This window comes from Ochotona curzoniae, unplaced genomic scaffold (genome assembly GCF_017591425.1).
Source record: "Ochotona curzoniae isolate NIBS_2020 unplaced genomic scaffold, NIBS_Ocur_1.0 scaffold_1037, whole genome shotgun sequence".
Classification (NCBI taxonomy): domain Eukaryota; kingdom Metazoa; phylum Chordata; class Mammalia; order Lagomorpha; family Ochotonidae; genus Ochotona; species Ochotona curzoniae.
Window position 1 is genome coordinate 18,139,526 of NW_024467083.1, and position 24,307 is coordinate 18,163,832.

General features: G+C 49.0%; 1 protein-coding gene across 4 annotated transcripts in view; it reads right to left on the minus strand.

The window, feature by feature from the left end:
- The window catches only part of LOC121168470 (glutathione S-transferase Mu 3), a 63,495-nt gene extending 42,135 nt beyond the window's left edge, over positions 1-21,360 (minus strand). The window contains exons 1-8 of one of the 4 annotated variants that reach the window (XM_040998609.1): positions 21,170-21,360; positions 20,710-20,785; positions 20,284-20,348; positions 19,458-19,539; positions 19,251-19,351; positions 18,890-18,985; positions 18,691-18,801; positions 18,265-18,462 (exon numbers count right to left, since the gene is read on the minus strand). In XM_040998609.1, coding sequence (XP_040854543.1) covers positions 18,364-18,462; positions 18,691-18,801; positions 18,890-18,985; positions 19,251-19,351; positions 19,458-19,539; positions 20,284-20,348; positions 20,710-20,785; positions 21,170-21,217 — 678 coding nt within the window. In that variant the 5' untranslated portion in view covers positions 21,218-21,360 and the 3' untranslated portion in view covers positions 18,265-18,363. Of the gene's footprint in view, positions 1-18,264; positions 18,463-18,690; positions 18,802-18,889; positions 18,986-19,250; positions 19,352-19,457; positions 19,540-20,283; positions 20,349-20,709; positions 20,786-21,169 lie in introns of those variants that run through there. The other 3 variants (XM_040998608.1, XM_040998612.1, XM_040998613.1) reach the window with 3 other exon arrangements.
- Positions 21,361-24,307: the final 2,947 nt, after the last annotated feature.

Here is a 24,307-nt window from a genome sequence, read left to right on the forward strand (position 1 = left end):
CTGGAACAAGCCCTGTTCCCCGACAAGAAACATGAGCCTGGGGAAGCTCTTTCCTCTGTGCAGCTCAGTTTCCCTCCTGAATGTACAGTGTGGGCAGAGGGTTGTGTAAGCCTGCACAGTCCTGCACAGTACCCATAAATACCTTTACAAGTCTCACCTTGCATTGGTGTGCATAAATTTCCTTCCTTCTAGCTTGCTTGCTTTTGCTTTAAAAGAAAGATTTGTTTATTTTACTTGAAAATTAGAGTTACATGGGCCCGGCGCTGTGGCGCAAGTGGTTAAAGGTCCTCGCCTTGCACGCCCGGGATCCCATATGGGCGCCGGTTCTAATCCCAGCAGCCCCGCTTCCCTTCCAGCTCCCTGCCTGTGGCCTGGGAAAGCAGTCGAGGATGGCCCAAAAGCTTTGGGACCCTGCACCCATGTGGGAGACCCGGAAGAGGCTCCTGGCTTCGGATCAGCATAGTATCGGCCCGTTGCGCTCACTTGGGGAGGGAATCATCGGACAGAAGATCTTCCTCTCTGTCTCTCCTCTCTGTATATCTGCCTTTCCAATGAAAAAAATAATAAAAATAAATCTTTAAAATAAAAAAAAAGAAAAAAAGAAAATTAGAGTTACAGAGAAAGGAGAGACACACACAGAGATCTTCTTTGTCTACTGGTTGAATCCTCAAAGAGCTGCAATGGCCAGAGATGGGCTGATATGAAGCAAGGAGTCAGACAGGGGCTTCTTCTGCGTCTCCCATTGGGTACAGGAGCCCATGGCCTTGGGATATCTTCTGCTGCTTTCTGAGACCAGAAGCAAGGATCAGAAATAGAATAGCTGGGACATGAGCTGGGGTCCATGTGGGATGTCAACACCACAGTCAGAGGATTAGCTTGCTCTACCAATATACCAAAGCTGGGTTAATTCCCTTTCCTACCATTACTGTGTTTTATATCAATGCCTGTTCACTATCCTGCCTGTCACTGGCTGTTCCTTTTCTAAGCAGCCCACCTGAAAGGTGCTATATCACCTGGGGTGCAGGCCCTGCATCCCCAACCCTCTGAGGGACAGCCCATCAGGGATCCTGACAGTGTCTGGGGTTACAAGAAAGAGGTGGGATTGATATCAGCCGTCTTGCTTTCTTGTGCAACTTGGTGAGAACGTGTGGTCTTGTAGGTACCCCAGAGAACAGAGGTGGCCCCTCTGTGGTACGGGGCATCTCACTCACTGCTTGGCATCACAGTATGATCCCTGTGGATGTGCAGAGACTCACATTCATTGAGCAGGAGCCTAGGTGTGGGCATCCACAGTAGGGAGCCAGGATCCTATGGTCTTCACACTGTCCTGTCTGCTAGGTCTCCAGGACACTCTCTCTGCTCATCACTTAGAGGCCTACCAGTGCCCACCCCCAGGCCCCTGTGAGATGCAATTCTTGAGTTCTGGCATTAAAAAAAAAAGATGTTGGGCCTGGCGCGGTGGTGCAAGTGGTTAAGTCCTCGCCTTGCACGCCTGGGATCCCATCTGGGCGCCGGTTCTAATCCCAGCAACCCCGCTTCCCTTCCAGCTCCCTGCCTGTGGCCCAGGAAAGCAGTCAAGGACGGCCCAAAGCTTTGGGACCCTGCACCCATGTGGGAGACCCGGAAGAGGCTCCTGGCTTCGGATCGGCATAGTATTGGCCGTTGCGGCTCACTTGGGGAGTGAATCATCAGACGGAAGATCTTCCTCTCTGTCTCTCCTCTCTGTATATCTGCCTTTCCAATAAAAAAAAAAAACAATAAAAATAAATCTTTAATTAAAAAAAAGATTTATTTATTTATTTTTGTTGGAAAGTCAGATTATTTAGAAAAGGAGAGATTGAAAGATCTGTCCACTGATTCACTCCTCAAGTTGTTACAACATGCAGAACTGAGCCAATCAAAAGCAAGGAGCCAGTATTTTCTTCTGGGTTTCCCATTCAATTGCAGGGTTTAAAGATGTTGGGCCATCATCTACTGATTCAACAGGCCACAAGCATGGAGCTGGATGGGAAGTGGCATTGCTCAGATACAAACTAGCACTCATATAGTTTCCTAAGGCATGCAAGGTGAAGACTTTAGCCACTAGGTTACTGTGTCTGGCCATAGTCATGGCTTTGCTAATGTCCAGTCCTTATCCTGGTGTCCACTCTGGTTATGGGTCTGTAGGACTGAGTCCTGCCCTGCTCACTCCCTTCTGAGATTGAGCATTTCAGGTGAAAAGATTGAGAGCACCTTAAATGCAGCCCCTTATTTTTAGAAGCAATAGAAACAGCCACTCAGATTTCGCCTTTAAACCTGAGTGGGGATCCACAGACTGCTCTTGACTTTTGCACAGCCTTGTGACAACATTGTAGCTCAGCCTCCTCCACCCTGACTTGTCATTTCTTCACTCCTCGTTTCCTCACCCGAGTTGCATCCAATCTCCTTTCTTTCCTGATCTGCAGCCAGAAACCCACAGAAATGGCCCGTGGAGCTAGACTCTCCCCATCTCCTTCTTGCAGCAGTCTCCTTGGCTGGCTGGTCTCCAGGATGTGGGTCTCCTGCTCTGCTTCCTGCTGGCCAGAACACTGAAGGCAGTGTTTGTCCATGGCACATTTTCAGCCATTCAAAATGAGCACTGCTGGTGTTTGGAACCTCATCATATTAGCTGTGAGGCTGGGCTGTGCATGCCAGGGTGTCTAGCAGCACATCCAGCCTATGCCAACTATATGCTGACAGCACTGTGTGGGAGAATTCATATGGAGGCCCAGTGTGTTCCCTGAGTCTGGACACAGGCAGGGCCTCAATTGGGAAGTATGGACCACCCTGAATAGGTGGGAGACATTGAGAACAGAGACTAGGCTCCGCCCGCCCCTTGGTATTATGTCTGAGCTCCGCCCTCCCTCGTTGACATCCTGGACCCACACGCTGCAGACCTAAGCAAGTGTCAGCTAGTTTCCAGAACCTGCTTTTCTGCAGTGCAGCAACCTTGCCCTCTAACTTAAAACCCACTTTTTTGTTAATGATCTGCTCATCTCTTCACATATCCATTTTTTACATAAAATAAAAACAAAGGAAATTTGAGGCCAGCTTTGTGGCATAGTATGCTAAGCTTTTGTTTACGCTGTCAGCATTCCGTATGGGTGCTGGTTTAAGTCCTAGACACACCACTTCCAATGCAGCTCCCTGCTAAAGTTCCTGGGAAAGCAGCAGAGGATGGTACAAATGCTTGGGCCTCTGCACCCATATTAATGACCTGGAAGAAGTTCCAGGCTCCTGACTTGAATTGGACCAGCTCTGGCCATTGTAGCCATTCAGGGAATGAATTAGTCAGTGGATAGAAGACGTCTGTCTCTTTCTGCAACTCTGCCTTTGACATGAAAGTAAATAAATCTTAAAAAATTAAAAGAGAAAAAATCAACCTCAGGCCCATTTATCCACTGTCTCTTGGTTTCAAAACAGGCTCTGTCATCAAAGATGAACGTTGGCAGGTAGAGCATCTTTCTTGTGCAGGTTGGACCACAGGGCACAGGTCACAGGGACTTCAAAGAGCCCTGGTGCCACCCTCTGCATTCCCAGAACACATGCATCAGCAACAAAAGCCAGGCTCTGATCCAGGACCAGACAGCTCAGGGTCTGCTCACAGCACATCCTGGGGAGTCTCCAGGCTCTTCTCTGGTTGCAGTGCGTGGCCACGGCCAATGGTGGGACAGGGCTGTGGTCGCTCTTACAGCATATTCTACATTCCCTCTGTGACCTCTGCACTCAGGTGCTGGTTTTGGTCTGACGCAGTGCTGGCTGTTGAGGTCATCTAGAAAGTGAACCAGCAGATGCAAGATCTCTTTGGCTCTCCCTCCTTCTCTCTATGACTTTCAGAATAATTAAGTAAATCTTAAATAAAAAATAAATAAACAAATTTGGGGCCAGTGCAGTGGCTCAACAGGTTAAACTGTGCCAGTGGCATTGCACGTGGTCACTGGTTTGTATATGGCCATTTCACTTCCAATCCAGCTCCCTGCTTATGAACTGGGAAAGCTGTGGAGAATGGCTCAAAGCCTTGGGTCGCTGTAACCACATGGGATACCTGGTAGAAACTCTGGACTCATGGATTCTGACAGACCCACTCTGGCGCTGTAGCCAGTTGTGGAGTGAACCAGTGAGTGGAAGACCTCTTTTTGTATCTCTCCTTCTCTCTATAAATCTGCCTTTCAATGTTAAAATGAATAAATATATAATACATCTTTAAAAATATAAATTCACGATCGTGCAAAAGCATGAATTGGCAGTGCACATAATCCTAGCTAGTAGACCCAATAGCTCAGTCACCCATCTCCAAGGAAACAACAGAAACCACCTTCCAACCCTCCGCTTAGGAGTCCTTCCCCTCCCCGTGGGCTTGGATTTATAAGGTCAAGAGGAGCTTTTTTGGCCTTAGAAGCTGAATTTAACTCTCAGAATAGGAGCTCAATTTTTGACCTGCCTCTAGCTGCCCCAGCCTGCCAGAGTTCCTGAGGACTACGAAGCAGAAAAGGGAAGACTGAACGATGTCAGGAGAGGAAGGGAGGGAGAGAGAAGAGAGCCGTGCTCTTTTACGGTCTAGCTTGTGTGTCATGTGCCCTGCCAAGTTTGTGGACTCAGAAGATGCTGGGTGGGGGAGGGGAGCTGTTGACCAGGGCTAGTGAAGCTGAAGTGACCTGAATTCACCCTTACTACTAAGCAGCCTGTTGGGGCAGAAGTAAGTCTTGCAGGCCTCTCTGGTTGGTGGGTCTTGGGGGTGTGGTAGAGCAGGATTGGCCCAATGGATTGCACTGCAACCAGGCCCTACCCCTTTTGCTCTGGGCACCCAGAGAATCCAGGCCTGTTTTTGCTGATGCTTATAATCTGAGTGTGCATTCACAGCTCATGTCCATGACATGGAGTTCATGTTCATCAGGGTTCCTGACTCATGTGCGGTGACAGGGGACTTCCTCCTCAGTGGTGGTGGTCGTGGGGCTGGGACCAGCTAGGCAGCTGGGGGAATGGGGAGAGAACTCTATAACCCACTGCCTTTGGAAGCCTCTGCCTGATGTTCTCCAGAGCTCCCCGAGTGGGTTCCTTTTTCTGTGTTCCTCTCTCTGTGTTTCTGTCTGTGTGTTCCTCTCTGTGCATTCCTTGAGGAGTGTTTTTCTCACTTAAAGGAGACAAACTCATGCTGGTAAGATTTCTCCATCTCTGATGCTTCCCCCCACAGTGTCTCTCCCAGCTGGTTCAGCTTATAACCTGCTTCAGGAATAGATACATTCCAGCTACGAGGAAAAGAAATTCACCATGCAGGACTGTAGTACACCTGATTGTTAATACCCACTTCATGCTGATTAACATGGAGCTACCCAAGAATGCCTACCTGTTGCTCACCTGTGCAGGGCTCTACAAGCTGGAGATGAGCCTGCCCCTTCCCTGGAGAGTGTATGGTAGCCTTTTAAGGCAGGGATGCTGGGCTCCCTATCATCCATAACTGAGATGACTCCCAAGGATTTCTGCTTCGTTTTGCGTAAGCCTTTGGCATGTAGGGTCCAGAGTCCTTACAATCATTCTGTCCCCCAGATCCCTGAATGTGAAATGAGGGGTTGAGATCTCAGATGACCTGCCTTGAGAGGTCTTGCCCCTGACTCCTTGGGAGGGTTCTGGGGAGAGGCTGCACACTGGGGAGGTTTTCTTTCACTTGGTCTTCTCCACAACTCCCAACTATGACCAAAGCCAGTGACTGAGAAATCCAAGCTGGGCCTGGACTTCCCCAAAGATTGTGCATAGGATGGAATATTGGAGAGGGGGAGTGCAAGATGTCTCTGAGTCCACATCCTTCCCTTGGTTAGAGGATTAAGGACCAGGGCCTGTGCTCAACCACTGTCATTCCCGGTTCTCTACAAGGCTTTTCCATGATGTTCCATGTCAAAGCTCACTCAATCCTTGTATAGAGTACATATCTAGGGCCTGCCGTGGTCCAGGGGTAGAGAGTGCCAAGGCTTCTGTGTGCCCTTGCTTAGGGTAAAGGGTGCTGGGCACCTCAGAGCCAAGCTGACTTCCCTTCTCCCTCCCCAGCTGCCCTACTTGATTCACGGCACTCACAAGTCCACGTACAGCAATGCCATCCTGTGCTACTTAGCCTGCAAGCACAACCTGTGTGAGTGGGGCTGGTTACAGGATGCAAGAAAGGACAGTGTCCACCCCGTGCGTGAAACTCCAGGAGTTAATTTCTGTCATAAGTGTTGCAGAGTTGGGTCTGTCACTGAACTCAGGTCCAACTCTGCAAGCTGGCTCACACCACCTGCCTGCTGCTAGAATATAGTCTCCAACTATGAGGAAGAGATGCATGATGGGGTCCTTTCCTGGCCAGACCTCAGCTCAGCTGATGCTGATTGACAGGGAGTTACCCAGGGAGGCCTCCCATTGCTCACCTGTGCAGACCTCCTTAGCTGCAGCTGAGCCTGCCCTTCTCTGGCCTCTGAATGTGCAGTGTGGCCTCCCAAGGCAGGGCCCTGGGAAGGGGTACTGGGAACCTGCGTTTCAATATTGTGTTCAGAACCCTCACAATCATTCTTTTCCCAGACCTTGGATATGAGACTGGCATTCAGATCCCACATGCCTTGTCTCGGGGATCTTGCTCCTGACTCCCTGGGAGGGTCCCAGGGAAAGGCTGAACAATGGGGAAGTTTTGTTTCACCTTGGTCTTCTCCACAGCTCTTATCTATGACCAAACTCAGTGGCTGAGTGAGAAATTCAAGTTGGGCCTGTAACTCCCCAAGGAATGTGCAGGTGATGGGATGGCTGGGGAGGGATTTTGGAGTGGGGAATGCAGGTATCTCTGCATCCACATCCTTCCCAAGGTTAGAGGAGTAGGACCAAGACCTTGGCTCAACTATTGTCATTTCTGTCTGACTGTGCTGCCTTTCATGAGGTTGTGTGTCCCAACTCACTTATCCTTGTATAGCAAGTTTATCCAGGCCTGCCGTGGGCCAGGCACAGAGGGAGCCAGGTCTCCAGTGTGCCCTTGCTCAGGGTAAGGGTTTCTGCATGCCTGGGAGCCCAGCTGACTTCCTTCCTCACTCCCAACCCCTAGCTGCCCACTTGATGAATGGGACTCAAGCTCACCCAGACTAAGCACAACCTCTGAGAATGTGGTTGGTTGCTGGGCATGGGGCCGTGGCTATGGCCACCCTCTGGGCTTGGCTATGATGTAATGCTTTGGTCTCTGTTGTGTGTGTTGGGTAGGGACACAGAATAAAAGATGTGGGTGGATGTTTTTGAGAACCAACTGATGGACACTGCCAGCAACTTGTTGCAGTCTGCTTCAGGAGTCCAATGGGTCTCCCATGTGGGTGCCAGGTCCAAAGACTTTGTCCCAATCTCTGCTGCTTTCCCAGACCATTAGCAGGGAGTTGGGTCAAAAGTGGAAGTCCATGGGTCTCTGTATCCACATGGAGGACCTGAAAAAAGTTCCAAGCTTATGGTTTAGACTGATCTTTCTCAGGCAGTTGCAATAATTTGGGGAGTGAACCAGCAGGTGAATAAGCTCACTGTCTCCGCATCTCTCCCCATGAGTCTCTTTTTCAAATGAAATCGTTTAAAAAAAAAAAGCAAAAAAACAGAAGAAAAACCTTGCAGACTCAGCAGACAGGGGAAGGGGGCTTGGAGAGCAGGGAGAGAAGGAACACGTGGGACACGGACTGAGCTCCCCTCATTGCTTCTCCTCTGTCACCCAGGGCTAATGTGTCTGCTAAAAGCCTAGTTTGTCACCATCTGGGCTTTAGTTTGAGGCTTTGGTCCTGGGTTTTCAGCCTAGAGTCTTTCCTCTATCCCATTTTTCTACCATTCTCAGCTCCTTCTCAGCTCTGGCTCAAGTCCTGACTTGTAGCTTTGGAGATTTAAGAAGAGCCAGCCCCACTGTGGGAGAGAGAGGAGCTGGGGATTGCTATCCTGAGGCTGTCGGGGCAGGTGGCCCTGGGTCTCTTGGAATCCTTTGTCCACAACCTGGACCCTCTCTCTCCTGCTCAGAAGCTGCACAAAGCACAGCTGAGTGTTGTCCAGCCTGGGGGCTGGGAGCTGGGCTGGAGGGGAGATAGGTTAGAGACAGTGAGATGGGGCTCAGACACCAGGTGCAGAAGGTAGCGCTTCCTGCTCTCAGGGGGACTAATTAGGACCTAGCTGGCCCTCCTTGCCTGTCTTACCTCACGGTATCTGTGTTCATCCGTTTTTTCAGAGTCACTGTGTTATGGGCACACAGGTAGTTAGGGGAGGTGCTAGGATCTGGCAGCTCAGCTGAACCCTTTGAAGGTGTGGGGGTCTGCAATGGACAGCCCCTGCCAAACCGCTGAGGACTGCTGGACTACGGAGGTCCTTGATGGGCATCTCTGGACATGCAGGTTTCAAAGGCCACAGCGTGAGATGTAGCAATGGAAGGGGAACAGACGTGAAGCAGAGTTGTAAGGCAATCAGCAGGACAGAGAGGAGAGACAAATTCTTGGCCAGAAAAGTTTGTTCATTTTTTAAATTTAAATCTATTTATTTATTTATTTATTTATTTATTGGAAAGTCAGATTTACAGAGAGGAGGAGAGACAGAAAGACGTTCCATTTACTGGTTTACTCCCCAAGTGGTCGCAACAACCAGAGCTGAGCTGATCCAAAGCCAGGAGCTTCTTCTGGGTCTCCCATGTGGGTGCAGGGTCCCAAGGCTTTGGGCCATCCTTAACTGCCTTCCCAGGCCACAAGCAGGCAGCTGGATGGGAAGTGGCGCTACTGGGATTAGAACTGGCGCCCATATGGGATCCCGGCGTGTTCAAGGTGAGGACCTTTAGCCACTAGGCCACGCCGCCGGGCCCGAAACATATTTATTTTTAAATGTCTGTTACATAGGTGAGGAGGCCGCAGACCCATGCAGATCTCTGGGTAGGATGTTACTTGTGTAGCCTCGATTGTTCTGAGATGGTGTTGGCTTCTCGCCTCCAGGTGTGAGAAACAACTTGATTCTTTCCGAATGGCAGTCTATGTCTATTTCAGTATGTCCTTGTCCTTGGATCCTTGGTAGAAAATTTGGCCCAGAGTGTTGTTCAACCAGCAGAGCAGGTTTATTAAAAAGGGAAAATAGACCTGAGCGGGGCTAGCTAACAGCATGCACACACACATGCGGCAGAGTCAGTTAGGGGTGAGGTTTATATAGCACAAGCCAGCAGAGTGCCAGGACGAGGGCAGTGCTGACCTGGCTTATACTGGCCACCGCACTTCCCCCCCGCCCCCGCACTTGCCCTCTCCTTTGGGGGTCAAGGCTCTGGAGTAAGTGAGTTGGGTGAGGGAAAAGAAGGAGGGATTATAGGTGTTTTGAGAAGGTGGAGCAGAACAGTTCTCAGCGGGGCGGGGTTCAGGTCTCCTTGAGTCAGAGGCTGGTTTGAGGACAACCGCGGGAAGAGCATTTCTAAGAACATTTCCGCAGGGAGGTGCAGAGGTCAGGTCTTCCACTGCAGTTGCAGTCTCCCATGGGGGAGGTGCCTCAGAAACGCGAGCACCAGGGTTGAGAGGTTTAAAGATGACCTGGGAAGTGTCCCCTGCTGCAGGGTCTGGGGTCACTTGAGCACAGAACTGGAACAAATCTAAACCTTGCTCCCTCAAGAGCAAGCTCCCTGTTTGGGTATCTGTGGGTATGGTGTTGCCTATAGCTGCACTTCTGGAAGTCAGATAGAAGTGACACAATAGGCCACATCATTAAGAAATAAATGATTAATTAAGGAAGATAACACAGACTAAGATTAAAGCAGCCACACTTTCTCTAATCAAATACAAAGTCAGGGCAGGGTGGGTTGAGGGGAGAGAAGGTGGAGGTAATGGGAAGGGTCATTAAGAAATAAGTGACGCAGTTAAAAAAAGACACTGCTGATAAGATCAAAGGGTAGGTAACTAAATGCTTCTGAAACCTATATAAGGGAAATTAGTCAACCAAAGTTTATTAGATTTCAGCTTAAAAACATGAGATTATAAAAGCAAAACAAAGTAAAAGTTATGGCTATCGCTAGGCAAAAGTAGATAGGACAGATGTTTTATTTAATTTTGAGTTTTTTTTTTTTTAATAAAGAATTACAGAGAGAGGAGAGAGAATTTTCCAAGTGTTGGTTTAGTATGTGGATGGCTGCACTGGTGGGGCTCAGCCTGGCTGAAGCCAGGAGTTCTGTTTGGGTTCCCATATGGCTACATGGGTCCAAGGACTTGGTCCATGTTTCGCTGCTTTTCCCAGACATATTAGCAGGGGGCTGAACACAAACTAGCCCCATATGTAATGCTGGCATGGCAGGGAGATGCAAGGGACTGAAGCAACCTCTATTCATGTTTCACATGAAAGAAAAATTTTCATGAAGACAAATCAGTAAGCAAAAGGGATTTATTAAGTCAGAAAGCTCCTGCTGCAGCTGTCAGGACAGGGTCTCCAAGAAAGGGACACCCAAAAATCTGTTTGGAGTCTTTTAAGCACAATTTTGAGGTCTAAGATTTAAAGAATTAAAAAAAAAAAAAAGCAGCTTACAGTGGATAGAGACACAAACTCAGAGGACTGAAATTTTAATTCTGTCTATCTTGCTCAAAACAAAAAGCCATCACATGAGTGTGATTGGTAACTTCTTTCCATTCTCATGAGAAGGTGAAAAAAGAAGGGTAGGATCACCGCTTCCTAGCTCCTCTCATGGGAAAAACAGATGTCTGGCAATGGGATGAGCAGGCTGCCTTTCCAAAAGGCGGTTGTCTGGGCAGATGGCATCTTGTGCTCTTTAAACATACATATAAATTAATTTTTATTGGAAAGGCAGATTTGCAGAGAGGAGATATGGAGAGAAAATTCTTCTGTCCATTGGTTGACTCCCCCAGTGACCACAATGGGCAGAGCTGAGCCAATCCGAAACCAAGGGCCAAGAACTTCTTCTGCGTCTCCCATGTGGGTGCAGGGTCCCAAGGATCTGGGCTATCTTCTGTTGAGTCCCCAGGCCATAAACAGGGAACTGAATGGGCAGTGGAACAACCATGGCATGAACTGGCGCCCACATGGCATACTGGCATGTGCAAAGCATGGACTTAGCCACTGGGCCATTTCACTGGATGCCATCTTGTGCTCTTTTAAAGAACTCCCCCTTTTCTCATCCCACCTGGGACCCAGCCCTATACCTATTAGTCCATCTAACTCCTTACACTACAACACAACTCCGTTCCTGAGCTCAAGGTTTTATACCACAGGAGGCAAGTTCCAGATCTAGAACTGATCCACAAGGCGTTTTTAAAAGATGGCTTTAGAGGCTTACAGAAGTGACCTTCAAAAAGTCAACAGAAAAATGAATGCTATGAAAGAAGCTGTGTGTGGATTTCAAAATATCTTAGTATTGAATTAAACAGCCTGGCTTGCTACAACAATGTGAAGCATTGAGAGAGATGCTGTACCTGTTTGAAAATCCCTGTTAGAGCAGTCATGGCAGGTTAAGCCTCTCCTGGGGACTTGGGTACCTCAAATCAGAGTTATCCTGTGTGTTTTGCTTCAGATCCTGCTTGCTACTAAGGCATCTTGGAAGGCGGCAGCAGACGGCCTAAGTAATTGGGTCTCTGGGCCCTGTGTGACACAGATAGAGTTTCTGGTTACTGGCTTCACCCAGGCCCAAACTCAGTTGCTGTGGTCATTTGGGGGATGAATAAAATGATGGAAATATGTTTCTCCCCTCCTTGTCTATGCCTCTACTTTTCAAATAAATAAACAAATCTTTAAAAAGAATCTCTATTAGAGGAGCATGAAATCTGCTAAATTCAAGGTGAAGATAGACATCAAATTTGTAATAAATTGTGGGTGAAATTACTGATCCCTTGCCAAAAAAAAAAAAATGTTTATGCATACAAATCAGTTTGCAAAGAAAGAGCTCATTGAAGAAGGAAGAGACCACACTGAAATGAAACTTGCTACTGCAGGACCACAGCAATTTGCAAGGGAAAATAATCCATCTTGTTTGTGTCCAGACTGCAAAAGACTGATGATTAACAGCAGAAACAATAGCCCTAACCCACAGCCCGCATCAGAGGCATCTCAACTGGTCCAGTTTACACAACCCTCCCTGAGAAATCAAAGTTGAACAAACCTGCTGCTCAGTGGATGTCCAAACCAGTGTTCTCAGATCAGCTACAGATAAGAGCAAAACTTTCACTGGAAACTTTCCACCGGCAAGGTCAAGACCCTGCAGTATTTCTGAGAATGATAGCAGCATATGAAAATGGCTTCAGCAGTTAACCTCAAAGAGAAAGCACATCAAGCTCCTGGGAAGTGGTCCAGCCAAAAAAGCAGACCAACCCTGAAGCAGAGTTCACGGCCACAGTTTAGGATGCTTGAGGCATTTTGCTTGTTGCCTTTTTTGCCAGGTCAAAGGATGATAGTATCTGCATATTGTGAGTACTTTGAGAAAATTAGCCAAAGTTTTTTTAGCAGAAAAATAGCTGGAAAAGCTTCACCAGATTTCTTCTCCACCAAAAAAGCAATGTTCCTGCTGATTTCTTTCAGCAAACAGTATCATCTGCTCTGTTGGCATACACTCTCTAACTTGTGTGTTTTGGTGTGGCTTGAAGAAGGAAACCTTTATTGATAACAGACATACCTGCTACCCACCACAGGGTAACTCAAGACCTGGAAGCAGAGTGCCAGCAGAGCCAATCCCCATGGAGTCCACAACAATCCTTCCTGTATAAATACTAGTTGTCTAGCCTGCTATGATGGCTCAATAGCTAAATTCTCACCTTGCAAGTGCTGGGATCCTGTATGGATCCTGGTTCAAGTCCTGACTGCTCCACTCCCCATCCAACTTCTTGCTCGTGGCCTGGGAAAGCAGTAGAGGATGGCCCAAAGCCTTGGGCTCTAGCACCCATGTGGGAGACCCAGAAGCAGCTCTTGGCTCCTGGTTTTGGATTGGCTCAGCTCAGGCCATTGCAGTCACTTGGGGAAGGTGGAAGATCTTTCTCTCTGTATCACCTCCTCTGCATAAATCTGATATGCCTTTCCAATAAAAATTTCTAGAAATATACTTTAAAATAAAGAAATAAATGCTAGTTGTCACACTCCTTAATCATCAAAGGTCTGGCTTTTCTCACCAACTTTACCTTCATGGGCAGCTCCAGCAACCCCCAAACCCCGACTGAGGTACAATCCCAACTAAAGGCCCTGTGGCCACCCCACACTGCCCACATTCCTTTGGTGCTTTTCTGACTTGAAACTTCTATTTTGGAAAAGACCCAATAGGGGGTCAATCACAGTTCAAAAAGAACATCTGTGCTTAATGTCATTGGAAACACTGCACCAGAGTTGAAAACTGCAATTGCCCATCAGTCTTCCAATACAACATGACCATTCCCTGGCTGGTTCTATTTCTTTTCCTAGTAGTAGTTGTAACATCCTTTAATTAAGTAAAGAACTTGTAGTGCTTGTAACATTAATTAAGTAGTACTTGAACATCCTTTAATTCCTCTAGCCAAAAAATTATAAAAGCGGCTAAACAGATATATTTCCTATGCGCCAAAGAAATTGCAAAGACTGGCTAGCCTTTAAGGTCACAGTAACTAACCATATTTAATTCCATAGCAGTTTCAGCTTATACTCCCATCACCTTAATTAATTTTTAGGATACTTATCAAGCTCTTTCCCAAAGGTTGTGCTACATGTCTGGTCCAGATTCCGAGGTAATAGGCACAGAATAAGGTGTCCAGAAACAGCATGGGTTTAATCGTACTCCTGTGTGTAAATTGTTAAAGGCGCACTCACCAAGATATGATCAACAACATTAACTCCCACGCTCATATCAGTTATAAAACTCATCTCACAGGGGCAAACAACAACCCCTCAATAGATTACAGAATTCTTTGTGGTGGCTGAGTGTCCATGCAAATGGGGTGAAACTGTGTCAAGGTGGTTGGAGAGACATCTGCCAGGCCTTGCCATTCAGCTGGCAGCTCCTCACGGCCTTACCAACAGGGGAGCTGTTCTCTTTATACCTCCATGTCATCCACACCCACTGCATGGACCCCAGTACCAGACTTTTGTTTGTTTTCAAATATAAACACATCCTGGACACTTGCCAGTCTCAGAATTCCTGGCTGACCTTCTAGGACCACTCTGAACCTGAACTTTTATCCCAACTTCAAAAATGTCTACATGAACTCTCCATTTTAAGAACAGGGCATTCCATTTCCCTGGGTCTTGCTTTCCAAGCAGAACACAGGAGAATCTTTAACATTTCCTTGAGGGCATCAAACACCCTCCTTCAAATCTCATTAGAATGCAGGCAGTCAAGTGTGACTAGGAGTACGTATTGTGTGCCAGGCTTGAAACAAATATGGAATTAAAAAACATCTATGAAAAGCATAGTTCCTGCTTTCAGGTGACTCATAGTTTAGTGGGAGAAACAGACATCTTAAGTAATTAGAGTGTTTAGGGCCTATTCAGAAAAACAGTGAACCCAATGGGAACTGAAATTTGAAACTTTAATATTTAAATTCACCTGGGAGAGGAGAGGTAATGTTGGTCAGGACAAGGCAAACTTTAGTGGGCTTACTTCAGTCTTTGCTCCCCATCTAGGGTGGTCCACTCTGCTGTTTGCCATCAGACACCCAGACTGATGGAGACTGGAACCTGGCACCTGTTCCTACTCATGGCCTTTGGTCAGGGAAGTGAATTTGATAACTTCAGCTTCTGTCCAGAAAACATGTGATGATTTCTACACATGTGGAATTGGCCACAGTGAGTTACGAGGCTGTGTTTCATTTCAGTGGGGTTGTGAAGCTTTCTCGAAGGAAAAAGAAAATCTAGCGGCCCTCATCCATAATTTCCACCAGGGTTACCTGAAGTGACTCCTAACCAAGGGGCTGGGGAATGCAAGAGGCAGTGGGAACAGCATGTACCAGACCGTGACGATGTGAATGGGAACAAGGTGCTTTGGGTTAACTGGTAGAGACTCATTTATGTAACATTGATCTGTTCCAAGTGTTCTAGAAATACTGACTTGGTTCTCCTAATATCCTCATGGGGGATGTTTCACTTATCAGAGAAGACATTGAGCCCAGGCTCTGGTTCGAAGCTCAGCTTGTGCTGTTCCTAGGGAAGTCCCATAGGTAGGCTATGCTCCAAGGCAGGGACAAGGACTCTTGCCAGCTGCAGCTGGAAACCAAACAGAGGACTGATTAATGAGGGTCCCTTACAGGCAAGAGTTTATCTTGCTGAAGACACAGAACTACAAACATTTCATGAGCAAATCTGCACAGTTGTAGGAAATTCACCTGCTAAACCCCAACTCCTTCCCACTCCCCCACTACCTGGCTGAATTCCTCAAGTCACTCTGGATGGGCACGGCTCATTGGCACCACCTGCCCTGTGGCTGAAGGATAAGGAACATGAGACTGCTGCGCCTCAGCCCTCCGGAAGCTGGCTTGAAAGGCAGCTCCATGTCCTGGCCTATCAGCTTCCCTCACTCCGCCCAGGGGATTAGAGGAACAACTCCATAGTGAATTGTCCTTCAGTAACATACACAATTTCCTTCTGGGCTGGAAATACCTTAACCCGGTTGATCAACCTTCAACAATAAACTTAAATGAGTTTCTCTAATCCCTTCAGGGAACTGATCTTATCCCAAACTTAACATGCCTATCACAAGTTTTGTTCTTTTGGGTTTTTTAAAGTGGTTCTTACTGAAGGTGCATGTGGGGATTCATCACTGGCTTGTTAATTCCTTAATATTTGTGTATCTCTGCGCTCATAGAATGACGGAGTGTCTCACTACACGCCCTCTACTGGCCTGGCACCTGCCCTTGCCTGAAGACAATTATTACAGCTTTTTTTCCGGGTTCATGTCAGAATGAGAGTTAGGGGACAATTAAGAGTGAGAGCCACCTTTCTTACAAAACGGATCTGGCTTTCTCTGCCTCCGAGGCCAGTAAGGTCATCGGCTTTGGAGAACAGTTAAGTGGGTTTTCACTCACACACACAAAGCCTAGAAAAAGCAGAATAGGTGATTTGCCTGTCTGATTTGTCTGTCTAGAACTCAGGTGAAATCTGCTTCATCCGCACCTTGTGCTTCATACACTTCTCCCTGGTCATCGCTCACTCTCTCAGGCTGCCCTGCCGCCATCTTCCTTCCTAGGGTCCTCTTCTCCGAGCACAACAGGACTGATGGTGTCCTTGTCTTCTGTCCTGCAGTTCCCTCATAGTGCCACCTCCTGTCACTCACTTCGTCTCTCTCTGTAACTTTCAAATAACATCTCCTTCTAGACTGCTGGCTATATTTCCACCTGATCTCAGCGGCATCCTCTTTCCCTGACAGCCCTTTCGGAATGTCTAACCCTCTCGCCTCATGGAAATTCATGGCAGTAGTCAGCACCCTGCAGAGGCCTCAGCTTCCCACCTCTGCGGCCAACGCTTGGCACCTTACTGCCCATAGGAGTGACAATCCATCCCTTCCTGGTGAGATCTTGGCTTCCAGCTCCCAGCTTCGGATCAGTGCTGTCCTGTCTTAGGCTGAAGGTCACTCAAGGCTTCCCTCTGCAAATGGAGAGGATAGCCAATGCTTTCTGATTTCTTTTGAAAGGTCAGTGAGAGAAAAAGTATCTTCTATCTGCTGATTCACCCCCCAAATGGCTTCCATCTGCTGCTTTCCCCAGGCACATTAGCAGGGAGCTGGATCAAATTGAAATAGCAGGCACAAACCAGCACACATATGGGATGCCAACATTGCAAGCAGAGGCTTTACCTGCTTTGCCACAGCAACAGCTCCAATCTCCACGTGGCTGTTTCTCTGTTTCATTTCTCTTAACATTACAACTTGATTTTAGGAGCTGGTGGTTTTTAGAATTGTAAGATCAGACTATGAGTTTCACAAGATACTGACAACATATAAATAGCTATTTATAAATCCACTAGCAGGAAATGCCTATCACTTGCCAAGAATTGCCCACACTTAGAGCTGGGAACTTCTTGTTCACTGATAGAAAAATGTTTGCACACTGTTTTTTTTTTTTTAAAAGATTTATTTTTATTATTTTTTTATTGGAAAGGCGGATATACAGAGAGGAGAGACAGAGAGGAAGATCTTCCGTCCGATGATTCACTCCCCAAGTGAGCGCAATGGGCCGATACTATGCCGATCCGAAGCCAGGAGCCTCTTCCGGGTCTCCCACGCGGGTACAGGTTCCCAAAGCTTTGGGCCGTCCTTGACCGCTTTCCCAGGCCACAGGCAGGGAGCTGGAAGGGAAGTGGGGCTGCCGGGATTAGAACCGGCGCCCACATGGGATCCCGGGCGTGCAAGGCGAGGACTTTTAACCACTTGCGCCACCGTGCCGGGCCCCACACTGTTCTTAATGTTCAGTTCCTTGGATAAGAAACATCTTTTAAACATTTGGGGGGGCATCAGTATTTTTTTTTTGAGATTTATTTATTTTTATTGCAAAGTCAGATATACAGAGAGAAGGAGAGACAGAAAGAAAGATCTTCCGTCTGGTAATTCACTCCCCAAGTGACTGCAACGGCTGGTACTGTGCCAATCCAAAGCCGGTAGCTAGGAGCTCTTCCGGGTCTCCCACTTGGGTGCAGGGTCTCAAGGTTTAGGGTCATCCTTGACTGCTTTCCCAGGCCACAAGCAGGGAGCTGGATGGGAAGTGAGATCACCAGGACACAAACTGGCACCTACATGGGATCCCAGCACGTGTGAGGACTTTAGCCACTAAGCTACAGGCCGGGCCCAATGTTGGCAACTTCTGATTCAGCTCCCTGGGATGAGGCAGGAGGATGACCCAAGTGCTTGGACCACCTCGCACCCACATCAGAGACCTGGATGAAGCTCCTGGTTCCTGGCCTTAGCCTGGCCCAGCACTGGCTGTTGGGTTCATGTGCAGAAGTGAACCAGCAGATGGGAGACCCTCTCTCTCTGTAAGTCTACCTTTGAAACAAAAAAGTCTGTAAAGAAACACCGCCTCTGTCACACTGATTTTCCATGTACACAGGTCTGTGGCTGAACTTTATTTTGGCCAGAGCCATTGTACTGCAGCTGGACTTCTCACCAGGTCTCACAGGGAAGCCAGTCCCACTCAGAAGCCCTGATGTTCAACTGCGCACTCTGTTTCTAGTACCCGCTCTCAAGGCTCAGCAGGATGTCCTGGCCCTTCTCGTCAACTGCTGAGGAAGAAGATGTCCACGAGGCAGATGCTGGTCATTTCGCACACATCCTTATTCTCCTTGGGCGCAAGAGAAAACCGTGGACACCAGTAGTCTAAGTGCAGTTTATTGAAAAGAGCAGAGAGAATAGAGTACAGGCCCCCTAGAGACAGGTCCGAACCAAACAAGCAGTGCCAGCAGGCCTAACGCTCAGCACACACTTTTGTTGCCCCACTTGGCCATCTTGTTATTGATGGGCATCTTGAAGAAGCGGTCTGACTGCATGTAGGCTGCAATTTTCTCCAAAGCCTAATGGGAAAACACAGCAAACCTTGTAAAGGCCCTAGCCCAGCCTGATGGCCTGGCCCCACACCTCCACATTCCTGTGCTGCCTGCCTCCACCTGCCCATTCCTCACAGACAATGCCTCAGGGGTGGGGAAACCAGGACTGGCCCAAGACTTACAAACTGCCCCAGTGGGGTTTGCAGGGGCCCCGGGGGACACTTCCACAAGAAAAGTATAACCAGAGAGCATCACCTCAAAACGGCACATGAAAGCCTTCAGGTTGGGAAATTCATCCAGGCACTTGGGCTCGAACATCCGGTTCTGATCCAAGACGTCGTAGGTGAGAAAATCCACGAAGGTGAGCTAGAAGCAGGACAACAGATGGTCAGCTCTTGGGTGCTCATCACCACTTGCAGACAGAACGAGGGCCTCTCTTCTCCCTTCTCCCCACCTTTTCTCCTGCAAACCATGAGAATTTCCCCAGGAACAAGGAGAATTGTTTCAGTTGCCCAGGCAGCTGTTCCAGGTACTGAGGCTTCATTTTCTCCTGGGAAAAGACAGAGAGAGGTTAAAAAAAGAGGGAGGAAAAGTAACTGTTAGCACCTTCACAGGATGGCTCTAGCCGTTCCCAGCTAATCACAGCACAGGCCAGGGGCGGGCACTCGATAGTCCCTGCTCACTGGCTTTACCCAGGGTGGAAAGAAGGGGTTAGGAAAGCAAGAGGAGCCGACACCAGAAGGGTGACACAGAATAAAGAAGGCTGGTTCTTTATCCGGAGACGCCAAATCAGCCAGGCCGCAGCGGACACTCACGTGGTCGGCGTTGTAGCACACCCGCACCAGCTGCATACGGAAATCCATTATCTGGTTCTCCATGATATCCACACGAATCTTCTCTTCTTCAGTTTCACCACCTGTAGGTCACATGACAACACATCCCAGTGTCTGGGAACAGGCACCGCTGGGTGCACCAGGTGCACAGGTGGCCTGCTCTCCCTCCTGAGCCCTGCCCCCACTCACACATGTTGTGTTTGCGAGCGATGTAGCGCAAGATGGCATTGCTCTGAGTGATCTTGTTCTTGCCATCCACGAGGTAGGGCAGCTGCAAGGGGAAAAGGACAGGCCACATGAACAACTACCACCTTGCTTGCTCGTGAGCAGGAGAGAAGAATCCACAAGGAAGCAGAGAACAAGGTAGCAGCCAGTCACCCTGAGTCTGGACAAGTGTGCACAGATGTGCAGGCATGCAAGCCACAGAGCATTCCTTAGAATAAGGTTCTCAAACGCTAAGGCCAATTAGGTGTACTTGCGCAAGTACACATTTTAAAGCAAAACTATTATATGAGGATACTTCTGAAAGTCTGTGGATTAATGGAAATACAAAATAAGTTTATTTTACTGCAAAAAAAAAAATCCTGAAATTCAAGCAAAATTTTTCACAACACATTTTGGCCTGGATTTCAACATTTCTGCATCAACATGAACTTCTCTTTTAATGTGAGCTAGCCTCACAGTAAAATGTGCTGCTTCATGCATTCCATAGCAGGTCTATTAACTACCACGTTTTCAAAGTAGAAAATGGGAATAACTTTAAAGATACTCACAACACATTTAACAAACTATGAAAAGCCTTGATTTCTACTGGTGAGCATAGGAGGAGAGGTTAGCTTTTGTTAGTAGAAAGGAAAATGTTGATTTTATCTTCCCTTTCCAGTTCAAGGACCCCCTGAGCTTTACCGCCTTTGCACACAGCAAGCACCCCTAGAACAGAACCCGCTGGCGCCAGGATGGCAGCAGCCAGGAGGGGCACAGTCAAGGCCTTCCCTCTCCTCCTCAAGCCACCTACATTAGGAAAATCCAGGTCTAGCTTGAATTTCACATCCAGCCACTGGCTTCGATCATAATCGGGAGCTGTAAGAGAGAGAACCAAGTGGGGCCCAACCTCCTCCCAACCCAGCCTGAACAAGTGCAAAATTCCAATGTGGCTGAGTTTCTCCACCTCAAATTCCCAGCCCCCTCCCAAGGCTTAACCATTTGGTGTCCGGGGTTTATCCGATTAAGCACTAACCCAGCCTAGCGCGATACCCCAACTCCTGCACAATGGATGCAGATCTCCTAAGGCGGGCCGCAGCAGGGCTCCCGGGCCTGGGGTAGGGAGGCGACGGTGTCCCCACCAGGCCTTGGCCAGATGTGACTTCCTGGGCACGAGACGATCTTTGCTTGGACAGGGTTGGGTAGAGAGGTAGGGAGAGCCGGCTCTAGGAGACCTTACCTTCCCCGCACGTGTACCGTTTCTCCTCGTACCGAGAATCCGTGAATTCCAGGAGCAGGCGGATGGCGTGCGCCAGCTGCGGCGGGGAGAAGGCCCGGGGTCGGCGCCTGCGCGGCGGCCACCGGCTCCCAACCCCCGCTCGCCAACGTCCCCCGGCCCAGGGCTGCCCAGACCCAGCATCCCGCCCGGGGCGGTCGTTAAGCGGTCCCAGAGCCCGGCCTCTTTCCGCTTCTCCCCGCCGGGCCCAAAGATGCAAGAGGCGGGGCAGGGGCGCGCCAAGGAGCCCGGGCGGCCAGGCCCAGGCTTCCTGCGCCGTACCGCGGGGAAGAGGCCGCTGACCCCCAGCCCGGCCGTCCGGGGATGCACGGCTGGACGCTGACCCCCGGCCCTGGCTGCTGACCCCCGGCCCTGGCCGCCTCCCTGCCGGAGGGGAGCGACCGGACGCGGACACGGCACTCACCCCGCGAATATCCCAGTAGCCAAGAACCATAGACGACTTGGTGGACATGGTGATGCCGCAGCTTTGACGATTCCGAGTTTTCCAGGAAAGGCGGCGGCCCCAACCCCCGGGCAGAAGGAATTTATAGTCGACGCAAGTGGGTGGGGCCAACGTGAGCTCCCTGTCCCCGCCCTGCTGGCCTCGTGCGCCCCTCCGCGCGCCCCCTGGGATACGCGCATGCGCCACTGGTGCTGGTCCTAGAGTTCGGGCCGGGCGACGCTTGCGAAACGCGCCAGGGGGCAGGTGGATGGGACTTCCGGGCTCCGCACTCCATCCATCTTCAAAGCGTCAGTCAGGGCGGGAAGTGCCCCCATACCTAGGCAGTAGGCACGCTATAGTGGCATGACCGGGGAAGAGTGGCATTCATACCCTGTTTACTGTACTTCTTATCCAACAAGAAAATGGGATGGGGTGAGAGGACTGGGGTGATCACTAGGGGCTGGGCAGGAGTTCGACTCTACCTGCCAGTCGCTGTCTATGGGACAAGGGATTGAGTTGGGGGCTGGGCAAGAGGAGGAGGATCGGCCACCTGCAAATCACTTAAACCCATGAAACTGTGAGGTGGGAAGTGTGCATGGCAGGAGTCAGCCACCTAAGGATGGATGGAGGGGCAGACGCTCGCGAGGGCTGCAGGGAGGAGGCAGGTGGAGGAGTAAGGTCACTGGGAAAGGATCAGCTGTGGACACTGGAATGCAGAAAGGGCGGTGGGGGTGGGGAGACAGGCAATCCTGCTGGAGTGTGCTGCATAGCAGGCGGGGAGGAGGAGCACTGAGTGCACCTTTCAATCAGACAGGAGGAGTGTGGATGGTTTTCCTCTAGTGTGTATGGAAGTTTCTAGATCTCTCCTGCTTGATAGAATGCAGGCTACACATATACGGGACTTTTCTATTTTTTTTTTTTTCAGTGCAAGGAAGAAAGAAAGAGAAAGAAAGAAGAATTGATTTTCATGGACATTTTTGTGGGGGTTGGTACAATTTCAGCATACAATAATATAAATTAGTGCTGAGATAGTTTCTGTTGTTTTGATAACTGTCTTCAAAACAAATCCTGCGTCACTGAAGCCGAGTTTTGCTTGCTCAGGGGTCCCATGTGGCTGAAGGAGAGCACAGATGGGCGTGCTTTGCTGAGGTGAGCAATGCTGGCAGACCCTGCATCTGGGAAGTTCATGCAGCTTTTTTGTGTACAGCAGATGGAAAGAGGAACGAGACTGTTATTTCCACACATTCATCCACCCAGCAATGTGGGTGGACATGCCTGCTATGGGCAGGGCTGAGTTAGGTATTTGGAGTACAGAACTGATATCCCGTACTCCAGGTCCCTACCCTCAGGAAGTTTACATTCTAGCAGAAGCAGAAATAATTGGGTGGGGGCTGGGGCAGTGGCCCAACAGGCTAACCTGCAAGCACTGGCATTCCATAAGAGCACTGGTTTGTGTCCCACCTGCTCCACTTCCCATCCAGCTCCCTGCTTGTGGCCTGGGAAAGCAATAGAGGACGCCCCAAAGTGTTGGGACCCTGCACCCGTGTGAGAGAACTGGAAGAGGTTCCTGGCTCCTGGCTTGTGGTTTTGAATTGGCTCAGCTCTGACCATTGTGGCCATTTCGGGAGTGAAGCAGTGGATGGAAAATCTTTTTCTCTGTCTCTCCTTCTCTCTGTAAATCTGCCTTTCCAATAAAAATAAATTTTAAAAAAAGAAGAAGAAAGAAAGAAATGAGTAAATAGGAAGTAAGCCAGGGGTCCCTGTCTTACAGAGAAAGGAACAAGACACAGAAGAGAAATACAGGAAGTTGGGGTAGGAGTACTTCAACAGGAAGGAGATGTGTGTGTTTAAGGAAGATGTTCCTGTAAGGTCTCAAACAGATGCTAGCCTTTAAGAAAAGACCAGAAGGAGAGGAGGAATCAAGCCACACTGTTGCGGGATGGGGGTCCTGGCTGCAGGGTGCAGGGAAAGCTGCAGGCAGAGCACTGCACAGGGCCAGACCAGATGAGATCACCATGGGTGGGCATGAGACAGGGATAAGGGCTGGGCCGCTGGGGCACGGCAGCATATATCAACATCCAGAGGCAGAAAGAACCGGCTCAGGATCGAGGTGAGGAGAGACCTGAGAGACCACACGGAACTGTTTGGAAGAGGAGGGAATGAGCAGCGACATCCAATGTGACCCAGTGGTCAAGTAAGATGAAGACTGAAAATGACCATTGGAATTGAGCCACATGGGTGACCTGGACTGAGTACTACAGAGGGGAGGATCAGGCTTCTGAGTTTCCACAAGGGCTCATGAGAATGGAAAAGGAACACAGTGTGTCCAGAGAAAATACTTTGTTGGCCTTGGGAGGTCTGTGGGAAGGCAGGGGAGCGGGGAGCTGCCGGCAGTTACTGCCCAGCCTCTGTGCCATGTGACCTAGGGCATGCTGAGCTCCCACTCCCCCAGCCTGGGAGTGGTGCACCATTGTTCATTAGCTCATCTGGAGCAAAAGTTGGGACTTTTTAAAATGGACATTTCAGTTAAGACATGAAAATAGATGAATGCTGACAGCCTAGGTGCCTCCTCCCCAGAAAACAAAAGGCCAGCGTCAAGTTACGTGGAGGTACAAGAGGAACCTTGATGGAGCACAGAGGACTCGCTGGGCAACGGCCTAGGAAAGCAGAGGAAGAGAGCCCCAGTGCTTGGGTCCTTGCATTCACATGGGAGACCCAGAGGGGACTCCTGACACGTGGCTTCATCCCAGCCCAGTGTTAGCCACCGCAGTCATTTAGGGAGTGAACCAGCAGATGGGAGATCTCCCTCTTTCTGAACTATGCCTTCCAAATAAAACAAAAACAAAAACAAAACAAAATGAAAAAGAAATAAAGAGAAAAATGAAGAAGAAGAAGGAAAAAAAAAAAAACCCAGAGTGAATTGGGACCCAGGCAGTGGTAGGGTGTTGGACAAACTCAGCAAATAAAGACTTAGGAATCCTTAAGAGATTCTTGAATCCAAAAGTACCCCAGACCTCCTATGGAGATAATAAAAACGTAAGAGTAGCTGCTGTTTTGTAGAGAGTTTAAATCCACATGCTAGAGCAAAAACAAAGAAAACACAAATCACATAAACTCTTC